The sequence below is a fragment of the Lepus europaeus genome, chromosome 7 (assembly GCF_033115175.1).
Source record: "Lepus europaeus isolate LE1 chromosome 7, mLepTim1.pri, whole genome shotgun sequence".
In the NCBI taxonomy this organism is placed as follows: domain Eukaryota; kingdom Metazoa; phylum Chordata; class Mammalia; order Lagomorpha; family Leporidae; genus Lepus; species Lepus europaeus.
In genome coordinates, this window is record NC_084833.1 from 1,617,870 (window position 1) to 1,645,191 (window position 27,322).

The window sequence follows — 27,322 nt, forward strand, 5'->3', positions numbered from 1 at the left end:
CTGCCAAGGCACCCCCGCACCCCGACCTGCTCCTGCCTAGGCGCCCCTCCCCTCTCCACCTGTGCCTGTCTAGGCGCCCCCCCCTCCTCTCTCCACCTGTGCCTGCCTAGGCGCCCCCCTCCCCTCTCCACCTGTGCCTGCCTGGGCGCCCCCCTCCCCTCTCCACCTGCTCCTGCCTAGGCACCCCTCCCCTCTCCACCTGTGCCTGGGTGCCCCTCCCCCTGACAGTCCAGCCATCGCTGCCAGCCCTCCCCCTAGCTCCTGGTGGAGCTCAGCTGACCAGAGACTAATCCTCTCCTGGCCTCCTCAGCTGTGCTACCAGCCCAGGGCCCATGGCCATGACCCCAGGAAGCCTCACCCCCCACCCCTTCCTCTGGGGGCCGGTGGTGGCCTGGGCCCTGAGTGGGGTGACTCAGGCTAACAAGAGGGAGGGGCAAGGAGGCGGGGGTGACTCAGGGCCCCTGGGCCTCCCCACCCACTCCGCGGGGGCCCAGAAACCACTTTCCGCACCGAGCTGCCCCCAGTCCCACAGCCCCTCCCTCCCCGGGAGCCCCGAGGAGGCGTCCCATCCAGGTGCCAGGGCCCCGGGGCTCCCCCTGTCCCATCAGCTGGGGCCCTGGCCTCTCTCTGCCCCCTCCCCTGCCCTCTGATCTAGCAGGTGTCCCAGGCTCGAGGGTTGGGGGTGCGGCTGGGGCTGGGGGCCCAGAGCGTACCCGCGCCCCCCCACTCCGCGGGGCAGAGCTGTGGCCAGGTACCGCGTGACAGTGAGGAGGAAGAAGCCCTTCCAGGCACGGCAGGCTCCCTGACCGACGCCTCTCCTGCCCAGTGTGACCAGGTCAAATGGGACCAAGCCCCGGGGAAATGGAGCTTGGGTGAACAGAGACGGCCTGGGCCGGGCAGCAGCCCCAACCCGGCTCCCCGTCTGCCCCTAGCTGAGGGGGGGCTGGAGAAGAGGAGGACCACGACCCCTGACCCCGGCCCTGCCTGTGGTGGCCGTCCCACCTGCTGGGGGCTTAGGGCCCCCCTGCTCCGACCGTCAGAGTTTTCCTCAACTCCCTCACTCCCATTTGTCTACAACTTCACTTTTCTTTTTCTTTCTTTTTTTTTTATTTTAAGATTTTTACTTTTTTATTTATTTGAGAGGCAGAGTTAGAGAGGAAGAGAGACAAGACGGATCTTCCATCTGCTGGTTCACTCCACAAATGGCTGCAATGGCCAGAGCTGGGCCAGGAGTCAGAAGCTGGGGGCTTCTTCCAGGTCTCCCACGCGGGTGCAGGGGCCCGAGCGCTTGGGCCATCTTCCACTGCTCTCCCAGGCCACAGCAGAGAGCTGGATCAGAAGTGGAGCAGCCGGGACTCGAACTGGAGCCCATACGGGATGTTGCCGTTGCAGGTGGAGACTGAACCTGCTGTACCAAGCGCCGGCCCCAACCTCTCTTTCCTTATGGTGCATTGATTTACCGGGAAGGCTAGGGGACCCGTGTTGTGGCAGAGCCTGTGATGCCAGCATCCGAGTCCTGGCTGCTCCACTTCCGATCCAGCTCCCTGCCAATGGCCCAAGTGCTTGGGCCCCTGCACGCATGTGCGAGACTGGGCTGAAGCTCCTGGCTCCTGGTTTCTACCTGGCCCAGCCCTGGCCATTGCAGCCACCTGGGGAGTGAACCAGTGGGTGGAAGACCTCTCTCTGTCTCTCCCTCTGTGTCACTCTGGAAGCATCTCTGGGCTGCTTCCCGTTTTTGATGGTTAGGAGTCAAGCTGCTCGAACACGCGTGGGCACGTGTGAACGTGTTCTCAGCATCTCCGAGCACACGCCAGGGCAGCATCGCTGGACCCCACGCCGAGAGCAGGTGCAGCCAAGGGGCTGTGCCCCGTCCACACCGGAGGAGCCCTCGTTCTGGCCGTGGGCCCACCCGTCACCCGCCTCCACGTCCGTCCAGACCACTCGCCCACATCTAGGTCGGGCTGTTTGTTTTCCTGCTGTCCCGCGGGAAGCCTGCTTTGTCTGGGAGACCACGGGGCTCGGCTTGTCACCGCCGTGTCTTCTCCGAGGCGTGTTTTTTTGTTTGTTTGTTTGCTTTTAATTTTTTTTTGACAGGTAGAGTGGACAGTGAGAGAGAGAGACAGAGGGAAAGGTCTTCCTTTTTCCGTTGGTTCACCCTCCAATGGCCGCCGCGGCCGGCGCGCTGCGGCCGGTGCACCGCGCTGATCCGAAGGCAGGAGCCAGGTGCTTCTCCTGGTCTCCCATGGGGTGCAGGGCCCAAGGACCTGGGCCATCCTCACTGCACTCCCTGGCCACAGCAGAGAGCTGGCCTGGAAGAGGGGCAACCGGGACAGAATCCGGCGCCCCGACTGGAACTAGAACCCAGGGTGCTGGCGCCGCAGGTGGAGGATTAGCCTAGTGAGCCGCGGCACCAGCCCGAGGCGTGTTGTTTTTGTGAGTACACCGTTGAAACAACAACCATGGCCGGAATCAGCAGCCATGTGCATGTGTGTGTGTGTGTGTGCACGTGCAGGGAGAGGAGGGAGACCTGCAGCGCCACACACACCCCCCCCCCTGCAGTGCCACATCACAGGCTCGATGCCCGGGGAGGCAGGAGGGGACGCCTGCGGTGTCCTCGCCAGCTCCTCCATCACACACCAGAACCATCCGTCGGGAGATCCTACCAGGCACAGGGCAGCCTCGGTGATGCCCCTGTGGGCCCCGGCTCTGCCTCCACTCAGGTGCCCCGCCCAGTCCCTCAGTGCCCCTCCCCTGCAGCTGCAGGCCCGGTGAGTGGTGAGTCACCTGGCAGGACCTCCCCCAACAGGCCAGACCTGCCCCACCTCAGCGGCAGTGGGTCTTGCCCAGTCCTCTGACCCCTCACCTCCTCCAGGCTGCTCCCAGCAGGCTGCTGGGCGGCAACACCGCCCCCGCGCCACTTCCTGTGCCGCCGCCCTGCGCCAGCTTCCAAGGTCCCCAGCACAGCTCCTGCCTCGCCAGGTCTGCCCTGGTCCAGAACCAACTCCGCAAGGCGGCGACTTCCCTGCTGTGCCTGCCACGTCCCCCGCCCGGGGCAGGTGCCCCAGAGTCAGTGTGGGACGAATGCCTGGGGGCTCAGGGTCCCAGCCGGCCTGGCTCGGGCGGCACAGTGGCACCTGGCTGAGGGCAGCGGTTTCTGGCCCTCTCTGGCCTCCGCCACGCCCAGGCGGACCCTGGCTGTGGAGCTCTTGCTGCCCCCGCCCCCAGGAGGGGCTGGCAGAGTGGGCGCCGGCAGCCTGGCTCCCTTCTCTGCATCTTCCCTCCCCACGCTCCCTGTCCCTGCTTCCTGGACGCGCCCAACGGCCAGGAGAGGTCTGGGGTGGAAGGCACGGGTCAGGCCAGCCGGGACCCTGCAGCGGGAGCCCTGGCCAGCAGAGGCCGGGCCAGAGCCCAGGCCTGCCCACACCTGCCTCCCCACACCTGCGGGCTGTGCACCACACAGCCCCAGCACCCCCACGGCTGCAATGGTCCCTACCCCGTGAGCTCCAGGCTCCGGCCTGACTCAGTCCTGGCCTTTGAAGAATGAACCAGCGGATGGAAGATTTCTCCATCTAGTCAAATGAAAAAAAAATATCCCCTAAAAAGAAGAGAGGGGGAGGTAGGCGCCCTCGGCTGAGAAGCCCTGCAGGCAGGCCTGAGGCAACCAGCGGCCCCGGGTCAGCTCGGCCGGGGCAGGGGGCTGCAGCCGGCAGGGAGCCGGGTGGGCTCCCATGTCTCTGGCTCCTCGAGGCGTGGCTACAGCTCAGCCCTGGGTCATGGGGGTCCCAGCCCAGGCCTGGCGGGGAGGGGTCTGCCCAGGCAGCCGGAGTTGCTCTGGAACCGGGAGCACCCAGGCTTTCAGGCCTCCCAGAATCCTCCGGGCTCGGCCCCGGCTGCTGGGGAAGCAGGCCGATGATCCTAGTGAGTGGACTAGCAGACCACACCGGTGGGAACCCCCCCAGCAGCCAGCCGCAGCCCCCAGGGGCCAGACTGAGGTCCCGGCCGGCCGGACATCGGCCCACTCCTGGAAGAGCCTCCCAGCCACTGTCCAGAACACCGGGGGGGGGGGGGGCACAGCTCGGGGTTTGCTGCCTCATGGTGAGCCCCTGAGCACCCGGGCACCTGCCTTGCTTTCTCGGGAGGCACGTGACGAACCCACACCGGGTCCTGCCTCTCAGCCTGCCTCGGACCCAGTGGGGCTGGGGCGCCGGCCTCACATCTAGAACCACATCCAGAGTAAGCGGCTCGCTGGCCGCGGAGGGGACGGGGACGACCGAGGGACCAGGGCTGGGCACCGACTTACACAAGTTACAAGAAAGACAGGGGGCCGTGGAACCTCTAGTTGCCCCTCTGCAAAGGGGGTCCAAGAGGGCGGGGGTGGGGTGGGTGCCCTGGTGACCACCTCCTTGAGCCTCTTCCTTGTAGCCCAGCTCGGGGTCACCTCCTCAGGGCTCCCCCTCCCCAGACGCCACCTTCGGCCACTGCCCAGCTGGCCTCCTGTGGACACTGTCATCCCCTGCCAGCTCCCCGGGCAGGCCTGGCACTCCTGCGGCTCAGGCAGGGAGGTACCGGACCTCACTCAGTTCCCAACACGAGGGGAGGAGTGACCAGCATGGCCTGAGGGTAGCGCCGAGGGCACCTGGGCCAGGGCACCCCGCAAACAGATCCTGGGGTCCCCCCCACCCGGCACTGGGAGACCCGACCCCTTCTCTGGTGGTGTTCAGCACCCTTTGAACGCTGGGGTGTGGAGAATAGGGCGCTGGTTACGGACTGGATGGACAGGGAGGGGGGCTCAGGACACCGCGCAGCCCCGCGAGGTGCTGCTCCCGGGAGGGGCTGGGCCAGGGTGGCCGGGATGGCGGAGACACCGGCATGCTCCGGGGCACCTTGGAGACCCCAGCGCCAGGCAAGACGTGCGCACGCGCGCGAGGAGCAGGTGCAGGCGCTGCGGGGTGTGGGGGGGGGCTTCCCACGCCCGCGCGTGCCGGCCCCCGGCGGCAGGCGGGGCGCTCGGTCCGTGGAGGGCCTCTAGGCTAAGTCCGGCTGGGACCCCGAGAGCCGGGACAGACGGGGCGGCGGGCGCGCTCCCGAGGGCCGCGTGCGGGCACGGACGGGGCGCGCCTGCGCCGGGCTGGCGGGGGCGGGAGAGATGGGCGGGAGGGACCGGGTCGCCCCGCCCCGCGCACGCCGGCCGCGGCCACGTGACCAGCCCGGGGGCAAACAAGCGGTCAGCTGACCGGGCCCGACTGCGCCGTCATCCCGGCTATAAGCGCGCGACCTCGGTGCTCCTGGGCCACCGCCGCCATGCAGCCCCCCAGCCTCCTGCTGCTCGCCCTCGGCCTCCTGGCCGCGTCGGCTACCGCGATCATCAGGTGAGGCCCCGGGTCCCAGGCGCGCGCTCAGGGCGCCGCGGGGCGGGGGGCGGCTCTGGGGTGCCCGCGCCCTGGAGGTCTCCCGTGCGGGAATGCACCAGCGCCTGCGGGCTCCGTAGGTGCAGGGGTCGCGCTCAGCCCTCGCCGGACGCCCTAACCCTCCTGCCACCCCTCCGTCTTGGGGGGTTCAGCAGCCCGGCGCGCAGCAATGCCCAGGGTGACAGGTGGGGCGGAGCTGCGCTGCTTCAGGTCAGGTGTGGACTCCCCTGGGGAAGGCGGCACTGGCAGGAGCAAGCCCTGGAGCCCCTGAGCCCGGGGAAGACGCTTTGGAGCTTTCCCAGGGGACCTCACCCAGCCCTGGGAGTCCCACAGGTGCCAGAGAGCGGAGGGGCCCGGGGCGTGGCCCAGCCTGCCCACCCCGGGACTGGGGCTCTGTCCCAGGGGCACCAGGCCCTCCTGGGGCCCAGGGACCTGTCCCCTGTGCTGGGGGCATTGGGCCTGTTGCCCAGGACATTGGAGTGAGCTCCACGGTGGCGGGCTGGGCGGGCTGGGGGCAGGCTGCAGCCTGGGGGCGGGTAGGCTCCATGGCAGCCACTGTGGGGCAGCAGGCACGGTGCCCGCCTGCCTGCCTGGGCCTTGCCCGCCCCACCCACGGCCTCTGCTCTCCCAGAAGGGCAGAGACTGTGGTTGGGAAGGGAGCCCAGGACTTCCTGGGGAGCCCGGCAGTTGAGGGAGAGGCCCACGCACCTGACCCAGGTCCTGTGGGACTCAGGGCACCTGTCTCCTTGATCCCCGGCCACACCCAGGACTCCCAGCCTACCCAGTCTTGGGCAACTGGGAGCATGCCCTTGGCATGCCGGGAATAGCCAGCTGTGACCTTGGGCTCAACGACGACACCTCATCCGAGTGATTAGGAGTTGGGCGAGCGGGGAGTGAGCCCAGACACCGAGTGGGCGGGGCCCTGGGCATCAGAGCCCGCGGGACACCGCCCTGGGCCTGGGGCGCTCTCCTGCACAGCAGTTCCCAAGGCCTCATCCCAAGCAGGGGTATGGGGGGTGTGTTAGGAGGAGGCCCAGAACCCCGCAGTGCCCCACAGTGGGGTGGGGGCCCCTGGGGCAGTCAGGGTTCAGGGCAGAGAGCTGGCATTGAAGAGACCCCCCCCTGTGGACGGGCAGGTGCAGGGAGGTGTGGCTGGGAGGCCAGGTGATGAGCCCTGCACACTGCTGGCCACCATCCGGGCAGAGCCAGGAGCAGGTGCAGGGGAGGGTGGAGACTGAAGGGGTGAGGGCGGGCACAGCGGCCCCTGGTTTGCATGTGGGCTCCCCGAGGGCTGGGTGAGTGAGGCCTCCTGGGCCGGGGGCAGAGGGAGCTGGACCCCCAGGTGCCCGTGGCAGTTTCATGCTGGCCATGCCTTAGACCCGCCCAGAAGGTGGCTAGTGAGGGTCTCAGACCCCAGGACGGCTGCCCTCGCCCTGCGGTGGTCCCCGGGTGGGAGGGGGAGGCTGCGGCGGCCAGAGCCCCGCCCTGGCACAGCCCCCACCCCCATGTGTCTGCACAGGATTCCGCTGCACAAGTTCACCTCCATCCGGCGGACCATGTCGGAGGCCTGGGGGCCCGTGGAAGACCTGATTGCTCGAGGCCCCGTGGAGGAGCTGGGAGCTCAGGGCCCCCTGTCCAAGTACTCCCAGGAGACGCCCGTGGGGACCAAGCAGCCCGTGCCCGAGATTCTGAAAAACTACATGGATGTGAGTGTGGGGGCGGGGCTGGGCAACAGGCAGGGAGGCCGGTGGGGTCGCGCACACGTGCTGGTTGGGTGGGGGAGCCACCCGGCCTGGCCCGGCACATGGCTTCCTGGGTCTCCATGCCTTCCGGGGGCCACTTGCCCCCACTCAGGCTGAGACAGCCCCTTGGTGGTGCCGCCCCTGTGTGTCCCCAGCTCCAAGCCCCTGCTCGTGGCTGAGCTGGTGGCCGGTGCTCATGGCCACCAGTCCCCTGGCCCTGAGCTTTGGGTGGGCATCCCTGACCCTGGGCCTTCAGGGTCTGCCCTGCAGCCCCCGTCACCTGCCTGTCCTGCCGAGAGGCCTGAGTGACCCCGGGGACAGTCTCTGTCCCCTCGTGCTCTTCAGCAGCCCCCATTGTCCCCCCTGCTCCTTCAGGGGGAAGCTGGCTCAGAGGTGGAACATTCCAGAAGCTACACACACAGCAAGCTGGGACCGGGTCCTAGCTTTGTGGGGAGAGGTTCTGGGCCAGAGCTGCCCCCAGCCTCAAAGACTCCCTCCCTGCTGCCCAGGCTGGGCTCTGTGGCCTGCGGGCCGGGAGGCGGGGCTGTGCCCTGTGTCCTGCTTGGCCTGGGTCCTGGCCGGGACAGGAAGCTCGAGACTTGGGCATGTGACTGGCTGGGGGGAGCGGGGACCCTGCTGACCGGTCCCCTGTCTCCCTTGCACATGGACACTGCTGAGTCATCCCCCCACGTGGTGCCTTCCTGTCGGTCATGAGTCAGCAGTCCAGTGGCCCTGGGGCGGGGGCAGAGGGGACAGGGGGCCGGAATCCCACAGCTGACCCCGGACCCAGGAGCAGGGGAAGCTCTCGGGACCCCAGGATCAGAGGATTCATGACGTCTTGTGTTTGCCTGACGCTAAGGTAGCCTCCCTGGCTGCCCCCGTTGACAGATGGGGAAACTGAGGCCCAGCACAGCCAGGGCTGTCGTCCTCCACACTGTACTTGGTCCCCTGGCTGCCCCGGGGGGTTGGGGGCAGGGCTGGGACGGCAGCCTCTAGAGCTGGCCCTGACTCTGGGGAGGAGGTCGCTGCTCTTCCGGGCCCACACTGGCCTGGCGCCCGGCTTGTCCACCGTGTGACAGGCAGGAGTGGGCGGCGGTACCCAGGGCCAAGGACCAGAGGCCGGGGCTGAGCCTGGTCCCTAGGCAAGGGCCCTCCTACCCCACCCCAGCTCAGCAGAGGGCGGGCGCCTGGGCTGCCTTCTCCTGCCACGACCCCGCCCTGACGCCGTCTCCCGCCAGGCCCAGTACTACGGGGAGATCGGCATCGGGACCCCCCCGCAGTGCTTCACCGTCGTCTTCGACACCGGCTCTTCCAACCTGTGGGTCCCCTCCGTCCACTGCAAGCTACTGGACATCGCCTGCTGTGAGTGGCGCCCGCCCGCCTGTGCACCTGCTGCTGGGGGAGGGAGGGGGGGAGGTCCCGGGCCTCCTGGCCAGGGGAGCTCCCACCTCTTGGGCACTGCCACTTGGGCCTGGCCCCTCTGCCCTGCCCCCAGGCACCTGCTTTCTGGGGAAACCTGCTCCTTCAATCGCTGCCTTGCTTCTTGTGGGGGCTGGGGGCCGGGAGCAGGGCGGTCCCAGGAGGCACCTGGGTGGTGGCTCATGGCCCCTCGTTCCCTCGCCCAGGGATACATCACAAGTACAACAGCAAGAAGTCCAGCACCTATGTGAAGAACGGCACCACCTTCGACATCCACTACGGCTCGGGCAGCCTCTCGGGGTACCTGAGCCAGGACACCGTGTCGGTCAGTCCCGCTCCAGCCTCTCCCGGGCCCGCAGCCTGCCCAGCGGGGGGACCATGTCAGCGGAGCAAAGGCCCTGGGGTCGGAACAGCTAGCCTGGCTGTAGAGCGGGGAGGGTGTGAGCGGGCCCTGTCCTCCGTGCAGGCTGCAGGGACGGCTGGACCCCCAGGGTGGGAAGGGCTGGGGTTCCCCGAGAGTCAGGGCTGATGGCCAGGAGGCGACAGATGGACAGGAAGCAGAGCTGAGAGGAAATTGCAGCACCCAGCAGTGGTGGCGACACAGGTGCAGGCGTGCCAGGCGGGGCCTGCCGGGCCGGCCGGGCTGTGTTGGAGGGAAGCCGCCTCCCGGGCCCCGGGCCCCGGGCCCCGGGCTGTGGAAGGAGGAACCTGCTGGGAAGCACCCGGCTCCATTCTGGAGGCGTCTGAGGCCAGGCCGGCCCATGGACAAGGTTCCTACAGCCGGCCCCAGGGCAGGTCGCGTGCCATCCTGCAAGGAGAGGGCCAGCGCTGTCCGCCCCCTGCACCGCTGGGTGGGTTCTTAGCCCTGGACGAGGTGGGGATCGTGAGCAGGGGGCAGCCACCCTGTCCCCGGGCCAGCCCAGGCCAAGCAGGGGGCAGAGAGGAAGCCGCTCCAGCCTCCTCCCGCAGGGCCGGGGGTCTGCGAAGGAGCCCCTTGCTCCTGCTGGTCTTGTTTCTGCAGGTGCGGCCTGAACCGTGTCTTGTGTGGCCCTGGTTGGGGGGCTGGGTGGGCTCTGGGGGCCTCTCCCCACGGGGACTGCTGGTGTCCAGATCGTGTGGGTCTGCCGGCACAGCCCCTCTGGGCTTCTCCTCCCTAGCCTCACTCAGCCTAAACAGGATGTCACCCCCCGGCTCCCCTCCTCCCGGTGTCAGCCCCCAGCCGCCACCGTTTGTTTACCACATCCTGCCCTGGTCTCCATCTGCAGCCTTGGTCCCGGGGCTGGAGGAGGGGCTGGCCGCAGGGGCTCAGGGCCCAGCGTGCATCCCGGCCTCCCCCTCCCTGGACTCCGCCCTGGCTCCCGAGCTCCGCGGGCCCCTGTGCCCCCGTCCTCGGCTGTTCTTGGTCCCCTCTGCCCATCTCACCGTCCTGGGCACGACGAGCAAGCTGGGTTTGCAGCCACGGCTGCCCAGGGTGGGCAGGTGCGTCAGCCTCGGCCCGTGGCTGCGGCCCGCTGACCCCCGCCCTGCCGGCCCAGGTGCCCTGCTCGGCGCCCAGCAGCATCCACGTGGAGAAGCAGATCTTCGGGGAGGCCACCAAGCAGCCGGGCGTCACCTTCATCGCCGCCAAGTTCGACGGCATCCTGGGCATGGCGTACCCCCGCATCTCCGTCAACAACGTGCTGCCCGTCTTCGACAACCTCATGCAGCAGAAGCTGGTGGAAAAGAACGTGTTCTCCTTCTACCTGAACAGGTGCGGCGGGGGGGGCGGGGCCCGGGGGGGCGGCAGGAGCCTCCGTCCCGGCTGCCTGCCTGGCTCCCGATCCGGGACGGAGCTCCCCAAGCTGGGACCCCAGGTGCTGTGTGGGGGAGACCGCGGGCACGGTCCCTGTGTGGATGCTGGCTCCCTGGCCGGTGCTGCTGTCCAGCAAGAGGGTGGCCTGGTCCCTCTGTGCCCTGGGCCTGGGTGACCTGAAGTGAGGGGACCTTGGGCTCCCTGGCCTCTGTGTCCTGTTCCCAGGGCAGAGCTGCAGGTCCTGAGGTGAGGGGTGCTGGGCGCCATGCCCCTGGGCTCTGCTTCCTGGCCTGGGCGGGGTCAGCGGGCAGCCTCCTGCCCTGAGCCACTCCTGGTCGCTGCCCGCGGATGCGCTCCAGCGCTGCCCTGGGCCGGAGTGCCTCTCGCTGCCCATGTGACACCTGGGGCTCCGAGCCTGACCCCTGACCCCTGACCCGGACACTCATGCCGGCCTTCCAGCCTGGAACCCTGCCGGCCTGCCGAGGCCCTCGCGCCCCAGCCTGCGTCCATCGTGGGCTCCAGTCTGTCTGGGACCTCGAGGATGCCCAGGGCACAGATTGCAACTGGTCACTCCCCAGGGACAGGGGTTCCCAGGAGGTCGGCCATGTCTGAGACTGGGTGGGGGGTGCAATGGCGTGAGTGTCCTTGGAGGGGGCAGGGCTGGTCAAGTCTCTGGGATGTCAGAGGTGATGGCAGGAGGGGCGGAGCCATGGTGGAGCCAGGAGGCTGGGGACTGGGGGACAGCGGCTGGCACAGCCTGGGCAGCGGGCAGTCCTGGGACAGCTGTGCCCACTGGGGTATGGGATGTGCTGGGTGTCGAAGCCCTACCTCCTCCCGGCCATTTAACAAAGAGCCTCGAGTGTTCTGGGCCACAGACCCGAGCCAGCAGTGGCCCTTGTCCACCTGCCCGGGCGCCCGTTGCCTTGTCTGTGTAGAGGTGAGGTCGGGGTGGGGCAGTGAGGGCAGCCTCCAGGGCAGGTGCAGGCACAGGCTGGCCAGCTTTGCGGGGCCGTGCTGTGGTCACCTCCTGGAAGCCTGCTTTGGTTTCTCCCCCAAGTGAGCGGGGTCTCTGCCATCCTGGGGCCCCGGCACTCGCTTCACTGGGTCCTCCGTGGCTGACCCTGGAGCAGGAGTGAGATCTGCAGGGGCCAGGCTGGGCCAGGCCAGCACTGAGCAGCGGGGACCCAGGTGTGGGATCCGAGCCCCTTCCTGGGAAGACGCCCCCGGTGTCTGACCCTGCTGGCCAGCCGCTGACTCCTGGCCTCTCTGTGCCCCAGGGACCCGGCCGCGCAGCCCGGGGGTGAGCTGATGCTGGGCGGCGTGGACCCCAAGTACTACCAGGGCTCCCTGTCCTACCTGAATGTCACCCGCAAGGCCTACTGGCAGGTGCACATGGACCAGTGAGTGGGGGGCGCTGCCGGGCAGGGTGGGGGGAAGCACAAGGGCCCTGCCTCCCCCCCTGCAGCCCCGGGACACCCCCTACCACGGCCCCTGCCACCCCCAGGCTGAACGTGGGCAACGGGCTGACGCTGTGTGAGGGGGGCTGTGAGGCCATCGTGGACACGGGCACCTCCCTGCTCGTGGGCCCCGTGGACGAAGTGCGGGAGCTGCAGCGGGCCATCGGGGCGGTGCCCCTCATCCAGGGCGAGGTGAGGCGGGCCCGGGGCAGGGGGGCAGGGGCGGCGGGCACAGGCGGCCCCCCTGCTGCAGTCCAACCCTCCGCTCTGCTCCCCCGCCCCCCAGTACATCATCCCCTGTGAGAAGGTGTCCGGCCTGCCCCCGGTCACCCTGAAGCTAGGAGGCAGGGACTACACGCTGTCTGCGGAGGACTACACTCTCAAGGTGGGCGCTGCGGCCCCGCGGGTGGGGGGCGGCCCCGGCTCGACCCTGGCTGACCCCGTGCGCCCCTCCCCCCCCCCCCCCCCCCCCGTGGCTACAGGTGTCACAGGGCGGCAAGACCATCTGCCTCAGCGGCTTCATGGGCATGGACATCCCCCCGCCCGCTGGGCCCCTCTGGATCCTGGGCGATGTCTTCATCGGCCGCTACTACACCGTGTTCGACCGCGACAGCAACCGAGTGGGCTTCGCGGAGGCTGCTAAGCTCTAGACGCCCGCGGAGGGGCGGAGCAGACCGCACTGGGGGCAGGCCGGCCCCTCCCCCTGCCCCACACACCCACCAGCCCACGGCCCAGGCTCAAGTCCAGCGCCGTCCCGGGCACGTGTGGACCTCACTCGCAGGGGCTGAAGGCTTTGTGCCTGGTGCCCAGCCGTCCTCGGGACCTCCCCCGGGGCCCCTCCCCCCGACCCGGAGCTGGCACCAGGCACCACCGTCCCCACCTGTCCCTGTGTCCCTGACCACTGAGACGCTGGCCCGCCGAGGCCCCGTGGATAAGCAGGAAGGAGCTGGCCGCGGGAGAGGAAAGCCAGCTGTGGGGGGCCTGTGGGTCGCCCTGGGGCCCAGTGTTGCCCTGGGGCAGGGGCCGGTGCCTGCTGTCCTCCTGGGGTGGCCAAGCCAGGTCTGCGGTGGGAATACAGTGTTGTGGCCTGGCCTCTGTGTCTCTGCTGTGTGCTTGGGGAAGGAGCGGGGGGGCTGGCGAGACTCAGGGCAGGGGGCTGACTCGCCGGGCTCAGGGAGAGGGCAGTGGTGGGAGTCCAGGCCGCCCTGCCTGCCCTGCCCGCTGGCCAGAGCGGGGGGAGGGTGTGACCCTGGCTGCTGGCCGGGAGTGGAGCTGGCACCGAGGCACGGTGCCCACCACCTGATTGCAGAGGACATGGCTGCCCTCGGAGGAGACCCCAGATCCCCCCCCCCCGCGGCCCCTCCCAGGCCCAGAGAGAAGGAGCCTCTGGGCGGGGCGGGCAGCCTGCCCCGTGGGCCCCTGGAAGTGGCCTGGTGGAGTCACTGGCCGGGGAAGGGTCGGGAGTGACAGGCCAGGCTGGCTCCTGGGCACCTGCAGAAACACTGGTGCTCAGACACGGCAGTGGCCGCAGCCAGTAGGGCTTTGGAGCATGAGTAGGAGTTGGTGTGGGACCTGTTGGTGGAGCCCAGGCTCCCTTGGGGGCGGTGGTGCTGGAGTCCTCGCCAGAGCCCGCCACCCCCAGCAGGTGCACTTGGGAGCGAGGTGATGCCCATCGGCCTGGAGCCTTGCCCGCCTGTGGGATGGGTTGTCGACCTCCCGGGCTCAGGCACCAGCAGCTCTGAGTGGCGCTCGCCCAGCAGGGGAGGGAGGAAGCTGGCACACTGCTGCCCTTGTTCCCTGCGCTGAAATCCGAGCCCAGCACTGGCAGGGTTTCCAGGAGAGACCATTGTCCTCAGGGCCTGGTGCCCTGGGCCCCGCCCCCTCCTACCCCAGAGCTGTCCTTGGAGGCCTCCATCCCGCAGGTCCAGGTCCTCGGGGCTCCAGGGTCTGACGCGGGGTTCGCGTCCGGCCGTGGGGTTTCACCAGCCTGAGCCGGCGGTGCCTGCCGCTGGCGGAGGAGCGCAGTGGGAGCTGCGCCCCTGCTGTCAGCTGTTTCCCCGGCGTTTCCTGGCGGGCGCCCCGGGCCTGGAGCCTACCTGAGCGCAGAGCAGGAGCTGAGAGCTGCCAGGGAGCCAGGCCCAGGCCCAGGCCCGCCTCCTGCTGCTGGGGCCTGTGCACAGATCGGCCCTCCTGGAGCCTGCCTGCCCAGGGTGGGGCTCAGACGGGCAGTGTGGAGAGGGCCCTGTGGTTGCGTCCGGGTGTGGGGTCCCCTGTGCCAGGACTTGGGTGTGGAGCACCAGGCCCTGTCCCACCCCCCACCCCCCAGCAGGCCCTGCCTGCCCACACGGCGGGCGGGTTCCTGGATGAGCCTGGGCTCTGTGGGGGGATGCTGGGATGTCCCAGGAGATGGGAGGGGTGGGGCGTGGGGCTGGTACTGGGGACTTCCTCCCACTCACCCGGGGTTTCAACCTGGGTTAAGATCCAGTTTCTGCAGCTGGATCCTGCGAGCCCTGGGCAAGGCCTTGCCAGGGGTCAGCAGGTGGGGGTGGGTGGGGACTGGTTTGGGAAGGGGAGGGGCTTGGAGAGAAAGGCGGGGCCTGTCCTGGGGACAGGGGTTCCCAGAAGGGCTCAGGGCACAGAGGCTGAGAGGAGGGGCTTCCGGGACGACCAGGCACTCAGACCTCAGCCGGGCAGACACCCACTGAGTTAGGGGGTCCCTTGGAAGGCCCTGGGCATGGGGAGAGGAGGAGGGTCTGGGAGAGACAGAAGCAGACTGCCAGGGGCTTCACCGGAGACAGGGCAGAGCAAGGCCAGGGACTGGATCAGGAGCAGGGGTTGGAGAGATGCAGGGGGGCCTGGGGGCGCCACGCATTGACCTCCAGGCTGCTCTTGGGCAGTTCAGGGCTCGGTGGGGGCTGGCAGATCCGTGAAGGACGGGAGTGAGGGAGGGATGGAAATGCCAGAGGCAGCTGGGTCTGACAGGGGCGGGGAGCGGGAGGGGGGGGGCATCTGGAGGCCGAGCACTCCTGGGGGCCGGGGCTGAGTGGCCAGAGCTGCACTGGGCAGGTGCCCTAGGCCAGGGGCCAGGGCTGGAGCAGGACAGCTGGTCCGTGGGCAGAGGGGAGCTGGCTGGGGCACCTGTGCCGGTACTGGCCAGCTGACCTGGGAGAGGCTGCCCCCTCGAGGACTGGCCTGTGTTAGCCAGAGTGGGCCGGCTTGGTGGGGGTCGGATTCTCGGGAAGTGGGAGTGGGCTGGGGAGAGACCGAGTGCAGAGGCTGGGGGCTGGAAGGGGCCAGAGCATCACGGTGGCTTGGTTAGGGACAGTGTGCAGGTGCACGGAGCACAGATGGGCCGGGCTGGGCCCGAGGACACAGCTCGGTGTCTCGGCAGGCTCCCACCTGGACTGGGTCTTCGTGGGGAGTTGAAAGGATTGGGACCAGGGTCGGGGATGAGGCTTAGCATAAGCAGAAGAGCCGAGGGGCGGGGGTCCCAAGAGGGTGGGCGTGCCAGAACGGAGAGTTCAAGAAGAAGGGTAGGGGGGCTCTCCTGGGGAGGCGGATGGGGCGCTCAGAAGGAGCCGGGCTCGGGGCTCAGCGAGAGGGCTGGGGGCAGGGGCACCGGCCGCAACTCCCCCCCGGCGGCGCTTCCGGCCGGCCGGGCCCCCACCCTGCGGCGCGGGAGGCGGGGAAGGCTGCGCCGCCGCGGCCGCCGTGAGTCAGGCGCTGGCTGTGGCCGGCCGGGCTCTGCGGAGCGACGCGGGAGCGGGGGAGGCAGCGGCGCCGCCGAGCCCCGCGCGCTCCCCACCCCCAAGGTTGGGCCGAGGGACGCGGAGCGGCGGCGGCGGACGGAGCGCGGCGCGCGGGGCGGCCGCCGTGGAGTCGCCAGCAGGTGAGGACGCGCCCGTCCCGCGGCTGCCGCAGACCCAGGCCGGGCCGGGTGGCGCAGGGCGCGGGCGCCTGGCGCCTCCTTGGAGAAGTGTCCTCCTCTAGCAGAGGGTCCTCCTGTGTGGCGCCGGGGCGGGGGAGGCGCTGTGCTCCTGGGGTCCCGCACCACGTTCCGCCGGGACTGGCGTGGTGCGATGCGCGCCGAGTCTGTGGTCCCCACACCGTATGGCGATGGCGTCCCAGCCAGTGTCGCCGTGTGTGTCCCGCTGGGTGGCCGCGGCCGAGGGCCGGGGTCTGCGCGCGGCAGGTGCCTCAGCGAACTCGCCCCGCTGCCGGTTGCTGGGGTCTGCACACCCTGCGCGCGCCCAGGGCGCAAGGGCTGCGTTTCAGGCAACAGTGTGGCAGGCGGGGTAGCGCTGGGTGCGCCAGGGCCGGGGGAGGGTGCTGCTGTGTCTGTCGGTGGCTGAGTGTTTGTGCGCAGCTGGCAAAGTGATGAGAAGTGTCCATGTGCCAGCCAAGGCTGCTGCGGAGGGCCTTGGCATGGGCAGTGGCCGCCGGTGGCTGGGGGGAGGGGGGAGAGGCAGGTGGCCGGCTGGCTGCTGGCTCTCCCAGCAGGGGACAGCCCGCTCTGCTGGAGTTGTTTATGGGGCTGCCGGCCTGGGGATGCTGCAGGCCTCCAGGGTGGCTGCTACTGGGCAGGCAGGGCCCTGCCTGTCCTCACTCTCGCCCTCCCTCCAGGCCCAGGGCCCCGGCCAGTGCCCAGCCCCGCTGGGAGCCCCGGCCAGCACCACGGACGGCGCCCAGGAAGGCCGAGGCCCCCTGGACGGGGCCTTTTGGATCCCGAGGCCCCCGGCGGGCTCCCCCAAGGGCTGCTTCGCCTGCGTGTCCAAGCCCCCGGCTCTGCAGGCACCGGCGGTCCCCGGCCCGGAGCCCTCGGCCTCGCCCCCCATGGCGCCCACCCTGTTCCCCATGGAATCCAAGAGCAGCAAGACGGACAGCGTGCGCGCGGCTGCCGCCCCCCAGGCCTGCAAGCACTTGGCCGAGAAGAAGACCATGACCAACCCCACGACGGTCATCGAGGTGTATCCGGACACCACCGAGGTCAACGACTACTACCTGTGGTCCATCTTCAACTTCGTCTACCTCAACTTCTGCTGCCTCGGCTTCATCGCCCTGGCATACTCCCTCAAAGTGAGCCCTGGGTAGGGGTGCAGGGGGGGCGGGGCGGGCTGGAGGGAGCGCTGGCTGTGCCACCCTCCCAGGGGACCCCACGGGCAGGGCAGACAGGGGGCCGAGGGACACCTGCTGGGGGAGCCAGAGAGACAGGGGTACTCCGGGTGTCTCCAGAGGGCTGGGGCCGCCAGGGCTCGGTTCCCTGCACAGCCAGCTTAGCTGAGCTCAGAGCCCTGGCCTGGATGGCAGCCACCACTGGGCGCCAGGGGGTGGAGCTGAGGAGGGGTGAGGAAGGGAGGAAGGGAGGAAGGGTGACGCCGGGTCCCCCGGGGACCTCATCCCAGCCCTGGCGGAGGAATCTGACACAGGTGCCGAGACACGCCCTCCCCGGCACCCAGTGGGAGCTCGGGGGAAGGCAGGGGACACGAGTCTCGAACCTCCCCTCACTGCACGTCCCGAGTGGGCGCAGCTCCCAGAGAGGAGAGCCCGTTCCCTTGAGGGCAGAGCAGAGCTCCCCGAGGGAGGCTTGGCAGCCCCTGTGCAGTGGGACCAGGCCCGAGGCGGAGGGGGCGCTGGGGGGACGCCGTGTGCTCCCCGCCACTCCGGAAGCAAGGACTTGGCTCCGGTGTAGCCGGATCATCAGTTCCCCCGCGCCCAGCCTGGGACGGCCAAGGCCAGATGCATGTCGCCATGGAAGCGGGGGGCGGCGGGGGGGCTGCAAGGGGAGAAGGTGCAGGGCTGAGGCCGCCCCGGGAGGAAGGTCACCGACTGGCTCCGCCTCTGACCAGACTCGGCGTGCCAGCCCTGGCCCGGCCACCTGGCCCTCCTGCCCCCCTCGCTGTGAGAACGTCTTGTGCGTGTGTGTGCGTGGCTGCCTGTGTGAGTGTGTGCACCTGTGTGCACGCCGCGTTGTCGGTGGGTTTAGCTGCGCATGTGTGCGTGTGAGCTCACGTGTGAGTGTGCACCTTTGCCTGTGTGCATTTGCAGATGTGTGAGGGGGTGTGTGTGTGCCGAGGAGGCGGCACAGGCTAGGCAGCCCCGTGTCTGGGCTGCAGGGCCCTCAGAGCAATGTGGGGCACAGGCCAGCCGGGGCCACAGCTGCCAGAGCACCCCCCCTGCTGCTGCCCTCTGGCCGCGCCCTGCTCTGGCCTGCGGGCATGGGTCTGGCTGCCCCAGCTCCTGGCCGGAAGCCGTCCCTCCTCCCCACTGGCTCCGGCTGTGGCCGGCCTGGCAGGCCCATCTGGTACGGAATGTAGGTAGGCCAGGTGCTTCTAGATGGCGCAGGGCCTGCACTGGGGGGAGGAGCTGTGAGAAGGGCTCCTGCCCGGGCGGCTCCTCCGGGGTCCTCCCTGGGGGCAGCGGGGCCCCAGGAGAGGGGTGTGCCGGGGAGCTGCTGCCATCCCAGGCCGCAGAGCCGCCTGCTCGGCCGGAGTCCACCCGTCTGTCGGTGCAGCTGCCGGTCGTGGGCACTTCCAAGGGCACTGGATAGACTCGCGGGGGGAGCTCTCAGCCGAATCCCAGCTCTGGGGCTCAGCCTCACGGAGCCCCTGCCCCCTCACCTGTTCCCAAAACGAGATTCCAACAAAAGCGCATATGAGCCGGCACACTCGAGGGCGTGGGGGTGTGAGGCCAGGGCGCGCCCGTGCCTGCCGCTATCTGTCCATCTGCTCATCGCCTCGTCCGTCCACCCTCCACCTGCGCGGGCCGGCGCAGGCTGGGTGTGGGGCGCCCAGACTGCAGCCCCATTTTGTTCAGCCTCTGGGGAACGGACACAAAAAGCCGATTCTCCATTCATGCGGCCTCCACAGCGCCCTCCTGATGGCCGCTGGCGCGCTGGCGCGAGCTGGCTGACAGCCAGCCTCCTCCTCTTGGCGTCCCGTGCTCCTTGAGCTCTGGGCCGGCCTCGCCAGCCAGTCGGCGGATGCGCTGAGAGCCAGGGCACACCTGGGTTTGTGGGGCTTGGGACACTGAGTCCCCAGTCCCGTCTGCCCGCCCCCTGCCCCCGCCAGGCCAGCACCTGCCGTCATGAAGCCCCCGGGCAGCTCACTTTACCGGGAGACGTTTTGGGGGTTCACGTGCCCGTTTGCTGGGCCTCGGATGAGGGTAGTGGATGGCAGTAGGGAGCAGGCAGAGGGAGGATCATGTGTGAGCCAAGTAGGAAAGAGAAGAGAGAGGGAGGGAGGGAGGGAGGGAGGGAGGGCTGGGCCCGACTCCGGCTTCCACTGCTGAGCGTGCGCCCCAGTGCCTAGGCCACCTCGTGGGCTCCGTGTCTGGGTTCCACCCTCTTAGTCCCGGGTGACTCTGGGTGCAGGCTCTGCCTGAGTTCAGAGGCCAGGCTCTGTTCCGGTTATAGCAGTGCCCCGGCTGGGCCTGACCCACACGGGGCCCAGGAACGTTGGTGGCCAAATGGTGGACACGAGCAGGAACCTCGAGGCCTCACAGGGACTCAGGAACGCAGCGCCTCGCAGCGGCCCGGGGCAAGGCGGCCGCTCAGGAGGGAGCAGCAGGCGTCGGGCAGTCACAGGGATCGGCAGGACGGCGTCCCGTCGGGGGGCTGGAGAAGACCGGCTCGGACGGGAGGGCTGAGGCCGTGCCGTGACCAGAAGAGGAAGATCGGATAAGCCGCAGCCGGCGAGGAGGAAGGGGACCAGGAGAGGGTAGAGGCTGAGGGGTAGGTCCCCTTGTGGGGGCCCTGGGGGGAGAGCGGGGAATGGGGCAGGTGCAGCCAGGACACAAGGCCCTGGGGCTGGGAGAGGCACAGGATGAAGTGCGAACGCCCGGGTTAGGAGAGAGGATGCTCTTCCCTTTCTGAAAATCAGCCTCTGCCATCCTCACCCACCCATCCCCCACCACCCATCACACCCACCCGTCTATGCACCTGCCAGTCCACCCACTCACTCACCCATCTCCCACCTGCCCATCCCCCACCCACCCGTCTGTGCACCCACCCATCACACTCACCTGTCTCTGCACCTGCCCATCCCCCACCCACCACCTGTCTATGCACCTGCCAGTCCACCCACTCACCCATCCCCCACCTGCCCATCCCCCACCCACCCGTCTGTGCACCCACCCATCACACTCACCCGTCTATGCACCTGCCCATCCCTCACCCACCCACCCATCTATGCACCTGCCAGTCCACCCACTCACTCACCCATCCCCCACCTGCCCATCCCCCACCCACCACCTGTCTATGCACCTGCCAGTCCACCCACTCACTCACCCATCCCCTACCCACCCATCTGTGCACCCACCCATCCCCCACGCACCCACCCTTCTGTGCGCCCACCCATCACACACTCTCTCACCCATCCACCTACCCACCCAGTCTTCTCTCTACCCATCCTTCTGTCTGTCCGTCTGCTCACCAGGTCTGTGGGTTTCGCTCGTCCCTTTGCCTACCTGTGCACACTCACATACTCTTCCGTCGTGAACCCATCCACGCATCCAGCTGTCTCCCTGTCTGTTTTCTTTCCTTTCCCACCAACCTCCCTCCTGATCCCCTTTGCTTCCTAACTCACCCTCAGCGTCCATGAGAACACCAAACCGCTTACCCACTTCCAGCGTGTGCAGCCACACCCATCTCGCCACTCTCCGGTGATTTTATTTAAAGACTTATTGATTTATTTGAAAGTCAGAGTTACACAGAGAGAGGAGAGGGAGAGGGAGAGAGAGAGGGAGAGAGGGAGAGAGGGAGGGAGAAGGAGAGAGATCTTCCATCGCTGGTTCACTCCCCAGTTGGCCACAACGGCTGGAGCTGCACCAATCGGAAGCCAGGAGCCAGGAGCTTCTTCCGGGTCTCCCCGGCGGGTGCAGGGGCCCAAGGACTTGGGGCATCCTCTACTGTTTTCCCAGGCCATAGCAGAGAGCTGGATAGGAAGTGGAGCAGCCGGGTCTTGAACCGGTGCCCATATGGGATGCTGGCACTGCAGGCAGCAGCTTTACCGGCTATGCCACAGCGCTGGCCCTGTGATAATTTTTTCGTGACGTCTCTCTCTCCCCCCCTTCTCCCAGTTATTTCCATGCCAATGAGTCACTCATCACCCAGTTTTCTGTCTTCTCTCTCTGCTCCTCTGTGTCCTGCGTGACCGTGACCCAGGATTCACGGTGGCTCGGCTCAGAGCGAGAGTTCGAGTCCTGTCCGTGGCACTCGCTGGCTGGGAGACCTTGGGTAGCTAGGTCTGTGCTCAGTCTTCCTCCTTGTAGGAATGGGTGCGCGCCTCCCTCGGAGTGTGGCTGAGAGAAGTGATGCAAGCGGCAGTGGGAGCACCGTGCCGTCCTCACAGTCACTTCCCCTCCTCCTCCCCCTCCTCCTCCCCCACTCCTCTCCCTCTCCCTCCCTCTCTCCCTCCCCCTCCTCTTTCCCCTCCCACTCCTCTCCCTCTCCCTCCCTCTCTCCCTCCCCCTCCTCTTCCCCTTCCCACTCCTCCTCCCCCCTCCTCCTCCCCCAGCCCCTCCTCCCCCAGTGCTCCCCCTCCTCCTCCCCCACTCCCCCCCACTCCCCCTCCCTCCCCCTCCCCCAACTCCTCCCCCTCCTCCCCCACCTCCCTCCTCCTTCCCCTTCTTCTCTGTCTCCTCTACCCTTCCTCTTCTTCCCCCTCCCCCTCCTCCCCCACTCCTCTCCCTCTCCCTCCCTCTCCCCTCCCCCTCCTCCTTCCCCTCCCACTCCTCCTCCTCTTCCTCCCCTCCCCCTCCTCCACCTCGGCTTCCTCCCTCCTGTCAGTTCATGTCAGTTCGTCTGACTCATTCGTTCTGACTCGGCCACCTGTCCATCAGCAGAAGCACCCACCTTCTCCCAGCTCTGTGTCCCCGAACCTCTCCCCAGGCACCTCCCCCCTTGCCTTCCTCCAACCGCTGTCTCCCCCTCCACCCGCACCTCGCCTCCCCGTCCCCTCGCTGTTGCCCCCCAGCCCCCCATCCGCCTGCAGTTTGTCCACGCACCGCGGTGGGGGGAGTTGTTTGGTCTGGTTCTCACCTGCTCCTCACCCACCTCCTTCCATCGATGGCTCCGGCCGGCACACCTGTCCTCCCTCTCTCTCCTCCCCGCACCCTCCCTTGTGCTGTGTCAGCATCGCTGTCCCTCACCTGTCCACTCATTCACTCACCCCCCCACGCCCCTCCGCCCCCCCCCCCCGTCCGTTTACTACGTGCGCAATTACTGCGCCATCAGGAGCTCACAGGGAGTGGTGGGTGGGACAGTGAGGACGCTCGCTCACACGTGCCGGGTCTCCACTTTGCCAGGCTCTCCTGTCAACCTGCGCGTATCCAGGAGCCAAGCGGCTGCCCCCGCCATCGCCGCTGCTGCCCGGCTCCAGGCACTCGCCGCCTGGTGTGCAGAGCAGCGTCTCGGCCTGCAGCCGGCCCCTGCCCCACCCCAATGTGTGCTCTGCAGGATGGCCAGAGTCACCAGGCGGGACTGTCCGGCCAGGCTGTGTCGCCGGCTCTAACTCACTCTGAGGACCTTCCGTCCCCGCCTGCCCTGCCCATGCCCTGCCCGCCACGCTGTCCCTGCAGGCCGCGGTGCCTGGGGCTGTCGCACTGTGGCTGTCTCAGGCCCCTCACTCCTGAGCCCCCGGCCGCTGTGCTGGAAGTGCCCCTCGGTGCCCCCACGGCCTCTGCGACCGTGTTCCGCCTCCTGCACGCCTAGTTACGGTCGGACCTCTCCCTCGAGTGGAAGCTCCGTGGGGACACGGACTCTGCTCTGTTCCGTGTGACAGCGCCACGACCTAGAACAGCAAGTGCAAAGAGCAGGCACGGGGTGCAGTGAGGGAGGAGTGTGTGACCCTGTCTGTCCATCTGCCACCCACTGGTCTACACTGCGCTACTGAGCAGTAGCCCTGCCTCCGACCCACTCAGACACCCATCCACCCACCCACACACACACACACCCATCCACCCACACACACACACACACACCCATCCACCCACACACACACACTCACCCATTCACCCACCCACACACACACACTCACCCACCCATCCATCCACCCACACACACACACTCACCCACCCATCCATCCACCCACACACACACTCACCCATTCACCCACCCACCCACACACACACCCATCCATCCACCCAGCCACACACACACACCCATCCACCCACCCATCCATCCACCCACACACACATACACACACTCACCCACCCCCCACACACACACACACTCGTCCATCCACCCACACACACACTCACCCACCCACACACACACCCATCCACCCACCCACACACACACACATCTACCCACCCACACACACTCACCCATCCATCCACCCACCCCCCCCACACACACACCCATCCACCCACGCATCCACCCATCCACCTACCTGAGCACCAGTTCATCCATCCACCCGTCTACACATCCACTCATTATTCCACCCATTCACCCCCCATCCATCCATCCAGCCAGCCACCTACCATTATAACTCTGTTCACCTGTCCATCCATCCTGCCCTGTACACGCCCACACACCTGTCCCAGCACATGCCACCTGCCGTCCCTGCTGCATGTGGGCCAGCACTGGGCGTACGTCTGAATGCCCAACAGTTTGCCCGTCCTGTCCGTTTGCCATGCACTCAGCTGCCCGTCATGCCCTGCCCCCATGCAGCAGCCAGCCAGCCCTTGTATCCAGTGCCCAGTCACAAGTCTACCCACCTCCCACTCCCACGCCACCTCCCACTGCTACACCCACCTCCCACTCCCACGCCTACCTCCCACTCCCACGCCCACCTCCCACTCCCACGCCCACCTCCCACTCCCACGCCCACCTCCCACTGCTACACCCACCTCCCACTGCTACACCCACCTCCCACTGCTACATACACCTCCCACTGCTACACCCACCTCCTACACCCAGCGCCCACTCCTATACCAGTGCCCACTCCTCCACTCACCTCCCACTCCTCCACTCTCTTCCCACTGCTACATCCACCTCCCACTGCTACACCCACCTCCCTCTCCTATACCCACCTCCCACTGCTACACCCACCTCCCTCTCCTATACCCACCTCCCACTGCTACACCCAGTGCTCACTGCTACACCCAGCGCCCACTCCCACAACCACCTCTCGCTCCTACACCCACCTCCCACTGCTACACCCACCTCCCACTCCCACACCCACCTCCCACTCCCACACCCACCTCCCGCTCCCACACCCACCTCCCACACCCAGCGCCCACTCCTACTCCCAGCACCCACTCCCACACCCACCTCCCACTGCTACACCCACCTCCCACTCCCACGCCCACCTCCCACTGCTACACCCACCTCCCACTCCCACACCCACCTCCCACTCCCACACCCACCTCCCACTCCCACACCCACCTCCCACTGCTACACCCACCTCCCACTGCTACACCCACCTCCCACTGCTACACCCAGTGCTCACTGCTACACCCACCTCCCACTCCCACACCCACCTCCCACTCCCACACCCACCTCCCACTCCCACACCCACCTCCCGCTCCTACACCCACCTCCCACTCCCACACCCACCTCCCACTCCCACACCCACCTCCCACTCCCACGCCCACCTCCCACTGCTACACCCACCTCCCACTCCTATACCAGTGCCCACTCCTCCACTCACCTCCCACTCTACACCCACCTCCCACTCCCGTGTCTTACTTCAGTAAGTCGGTAGAGAATGACATTTAGGTGTTTGGGTGCAGAGAACTGGAGATCCACGCACATGAGTGGCCGTCAGCAAGGTCAGGAGTGTGCGCCAGCTTGGTCCTGGGAGCGGGGAGAGCCCATGGTCACGGCACCGCCGTAGCCCCCGAGAGCAGAGTGAGCGTTGTCCCCAGGGGGAGGCTGGCTGCTCCCTGCCCAGCGGCCACTCCCAAAGGCTTCCTCGTGTGGGCTCCCCGAGGCCAGTGCCCGTGTTCCCCGAGTTGTGTCCACCGACGAGTGAGGTCCTTTCCACCTCCCGCGGAGCGGAAGCCACGGAACGGGACAGGCCTGCAGCGTTCGTGGGGGCCGCGGGGCGCCCGCCTGGCCGCCACGCAGCCGGAATCCCGGGGCCTCTGTGCGCCAGCTTGAGCTGGGGACCCCACAGACGGCCGGAGCCGCCGCGCTGGCACTGCTGGGCACTGCAGTTGACTGGGAGGCCGGCGTGCTCGGGTCTGCGCAGAGGGTCAGCGGGCCACAGCGTGAATCTGCGGGAGGCCGTGGACCGGAACCGGGTCCGTTAGAAACGCAGTTCTGCATTAGGGCAAAAGCGAAGTAAGGGACCAAGCCGGAATTCAGCGGAGCCGTCGCTCCTGGCCCCCGAGCCCAGGGGGCACAGCTCTCCTGCCGCCGCCTGTCCCCCAGGCTCCAGGCTCCCCCGCCCTGTGCCCCTCTGCCCTCTGTGCCCAGCCCCATCCACGGGCCCCTCTTCCTGCCACTGAGCTGCCCCTCGCCGGTGCCTTTCCTTCCCTCCGAATTTCTCCACCACCACACCTCCTGCACACACAGGGCCCACCACGCTCTGCCTCCACACTGCGAGCCACGACACCCACTCTGCCACCCGTGCCACCACGCCCCCCCACCCCAGCCCGTCCGCTCACCCTGCCCTTGCTTCTCTGCCGTGCCGTGTCCACTGTCCGTCCTCCCCAGGCGCCTGCCCGCTGCCCTGTCCCTGCCCCGTCCCCTCGGGCTGCCCGCTGCCGCCCCCCTCCCCTGGGCGCCGTCCGTTCGCCTCCTCCCTCGAGCAGTGCAGGGCTGCTCTCACCTCGCCTTTCATCTCCCCCGCTGCTCCCGCTCTCCGCTCTCCCGGGTTTCGGACCACGCCGTGCCCACACCTGTCCTTCTGTGGACTTTGTAGAAAGAGCTCCGGGCAGCGGGAGTCCTGGATCTCGCTCTGGGCTAGAGCGGCCGCGGGGTTCGGTGCCATCCTGTCCACTGTCTCCTTCCCCGTGGCGTGGATTCTGGCCCCCAGCCCCTCCGCGTCTCTTCCCAGAGGCCGGGGGGACGGCTGCCTGGCCCGTGTCTTCCCAGCGTCCAGTTCAGTAAAGTTAGGAGACACGGATGAAATCGGGCAGGCTCGTGCCACGCTGGCTTCCGGTCGTGTTACGCCCCTGAGGCCGGCTTCCCCACGTAGATCTCTTAGAGTCACCAACAGTTGCAAAACACAAGACAGAAGCCAAGCGCTCCCGTGGCCGCTCCCCCGGACGTCAGCCGTGTGCTGTGTGTGCTCTCGCCTGCTCTCTGCGTGCACCCCGAATCCTCTGTGACTCCGCAGAGAGAGGTCCAGACACGAGGGCCCTGTGCCCCAAGCCCTCGGCCACGAGCTCTGCGGGCAGGGGCGCCGTTGGGAGCTCAGCGGCCACGCTGCGCCCCTGTGTCCGAGGACCCGGCACCCGTGCACCCTGATCGCGATCGAGATGAGCGGACAGTCCCAGCAGTGCCTCGGCCGTCCTGAGTTCTTGGGAAGTGGTTCCGGGTCCGTGGGAGGCTCTGCCCGGGGCTGCACCGCTTCACACGGCCGCCTCCAGCCCCCACGGACGTCGGCAGCCGTGGGCCCCCGGCGTCGGCCGCTGGCCCCGTGCCCGCCACCCTCCTCACCGAGGGTCTCGTCCCCTCCTCCCCGCTGCAGGTCCGGGACAAGAAACTTCTGAATGACCTGAACGGAGCCGTGGAGGACGCCAAGACCGCCCGGCTGTTCAACATCACCAGCTCGGCCCTGGCCGCGTCCTGCATCATCCTGGTCTTCATCTTCCTGCGGTACCCACTCACCGACTACTGAGCCGGAGCGGCGCTCAGACACGTTTCTCAGCGTGACCCCGGACGTGCAGGCTCACATGAGGGCCGGCAGAGAGGGGCTTCCGCCCTGGGTGCCCCAGGGGCTGTGAGCCGGCCCCAAGGCCTCTGGACGCCGACCCGCCCGGGGAGCAGCGAGCTTCGTCCCAGCCACCGCGCCGCCTCCTGACCTCTGCCTGTGCGGGGGCCCTGGGCTCCCCCTCCTCCGCCGTGCTGTGCACCCTGGCTGCCGGCGGCTGCCTGCCCTGCCCCGCGGGGCCCCCACCCAGGCTCCTGGGGCCCCCAGACCTGACACCCAGCAAGAAGGGCTTATGTGGGAGCTCCCAGGACGGGAAGGCTACCAGCTTGGGCGTCACTGTCCCCCCACCCCGTCCCCGCCTCCTCTGAGCTGCAACCCTGCTCTGTACTCCTGTGAACGTCCAATAAAACCCCGCCCAGCTCCCTGCTCCGGCCTTGACTTCTGTCTGTGCCCCGTGAGGAAGGGAGGGAGGTCCGGCCTGCTGGCCCCCGGCTCCCGGCGCTGCCCCCGGTGGCCGTCTGAGCTGGATGTGAGAGCCCCAGAGCGTGCAAACACCTGCCCAGAACCTTCCTCCTGCCGGGGTTCAGGGAGCAGGGATGGTGCTCTGTGTGTCCTTCCTGCTCCCACGGGACACAGCCAAGTAGCTCGGTGGGGGGCGGCACCAGGGGTGGGGCTCTGACCG

General features: G+C 68.2%; 2 protein-coding genes across 2 annotated transcripts; both read left to right on the top strand.

The window, feature by feature from the left end:
- Window positions 1-5,230: 5,230 nt before the first annotated feature.
- Window positions 5,231-12,910, top strand: CTSD (cathepsin D). The gene is made up of 9 exons (XM_062195652.1): window positions 5,231-5,369; window positions 6,928-7,114; window positions 8,389-8,512; window positions 8,776-8,894; window positions 10,105-10,319; window positions 11,639-11,761; window positions 11,866-12,010; window positions 12,105-12,203; window positions 12,301-12,910. Exons 1-9 carry the CDS (start codon window positions 5,302-5,304, stop codon window positions 12,466-12,468), a joined length of 1,248 nt encoding a protein of 415 aa, XP_062051636.1. The 5' UTR covers window positions 5,231-5,301; the 3' UTR covers window positions 12,469-12,910.
- Window positions 12,911-15,934: 3,024 nt separating this feature from the next.
- Window positions 15,935-27,061, top strand: IFITM10 (interferon induced transmembrane protein 10). Its single transcript, XM_062198510.1, has 3 exons — window positions 15,935-16,093; window positions 16,442-16,894; window positions 26,458-27,061. Exons 1-3 carry the CDS (start codon window positions 15,935-15,937, stop codon window positions 26,605-26,607), a joined length of 762 nt encoding a protein of 253 aa, XP_062054494.1. The 3' UTR covers window positions 26,608-27,061.
- Window positions 27,062-27,322: the final 261 nt, after the last annotated feature.

What these genes read in the sequence shown, in the direction of transcription:
- CTSD (XM_062195652.1), top strand. Translation starts at nt 5,302, where the DNA reads ATGCAGCCCCCCAGCCTCCTGCTGCTCGCCCTCGGCCTCCTGGCCGCG. An exon ending in TTCTCCTTCTACCTGAACAG is followed by an intron (nt 10,320 to 11,638) that starts GTGCGGCGGGGG and finishes TCTGTGCCCCAG; the next exon opens with GGACCCGGCCGCGCAGCCCG. An exon ending in TGCCCCTCATCCAGGGCGAG is followed by an intron (nt 12,011 to 12,104) that starts GTGAGGCGGGCC and finishes CCCGCCCCCCAG; the next exon opens with TACATCATCCCCTGTGAGAA.
- IFITM10 (XM_062198510.1), top strand. Translation starts at nt 15,935, where the DNA reads ATGGCGTCCCAGCCAGTGTCGCCGTGTGTGTCCCGCTGGGTGGCCGCG. An exon ending in GCGCAAGGGCTGCGTTTCAG is followed by an intron (nt 16,094 to 16,441) that starts GCAACAGTGTGG and finishes CCCTCCCTCCAG; the next exon opens with GCCCAGGGCCCCGGCCAGTG. An exon ending in CCCTGGCATACTCCCTCAAA is followed by an intron (nt 16,895 to 26,457) that starts GTGAGCCCTGGG and finishes TCCCCGCTGCAG; the next exon opens with GTCCGGGACAAGAAACTTCT.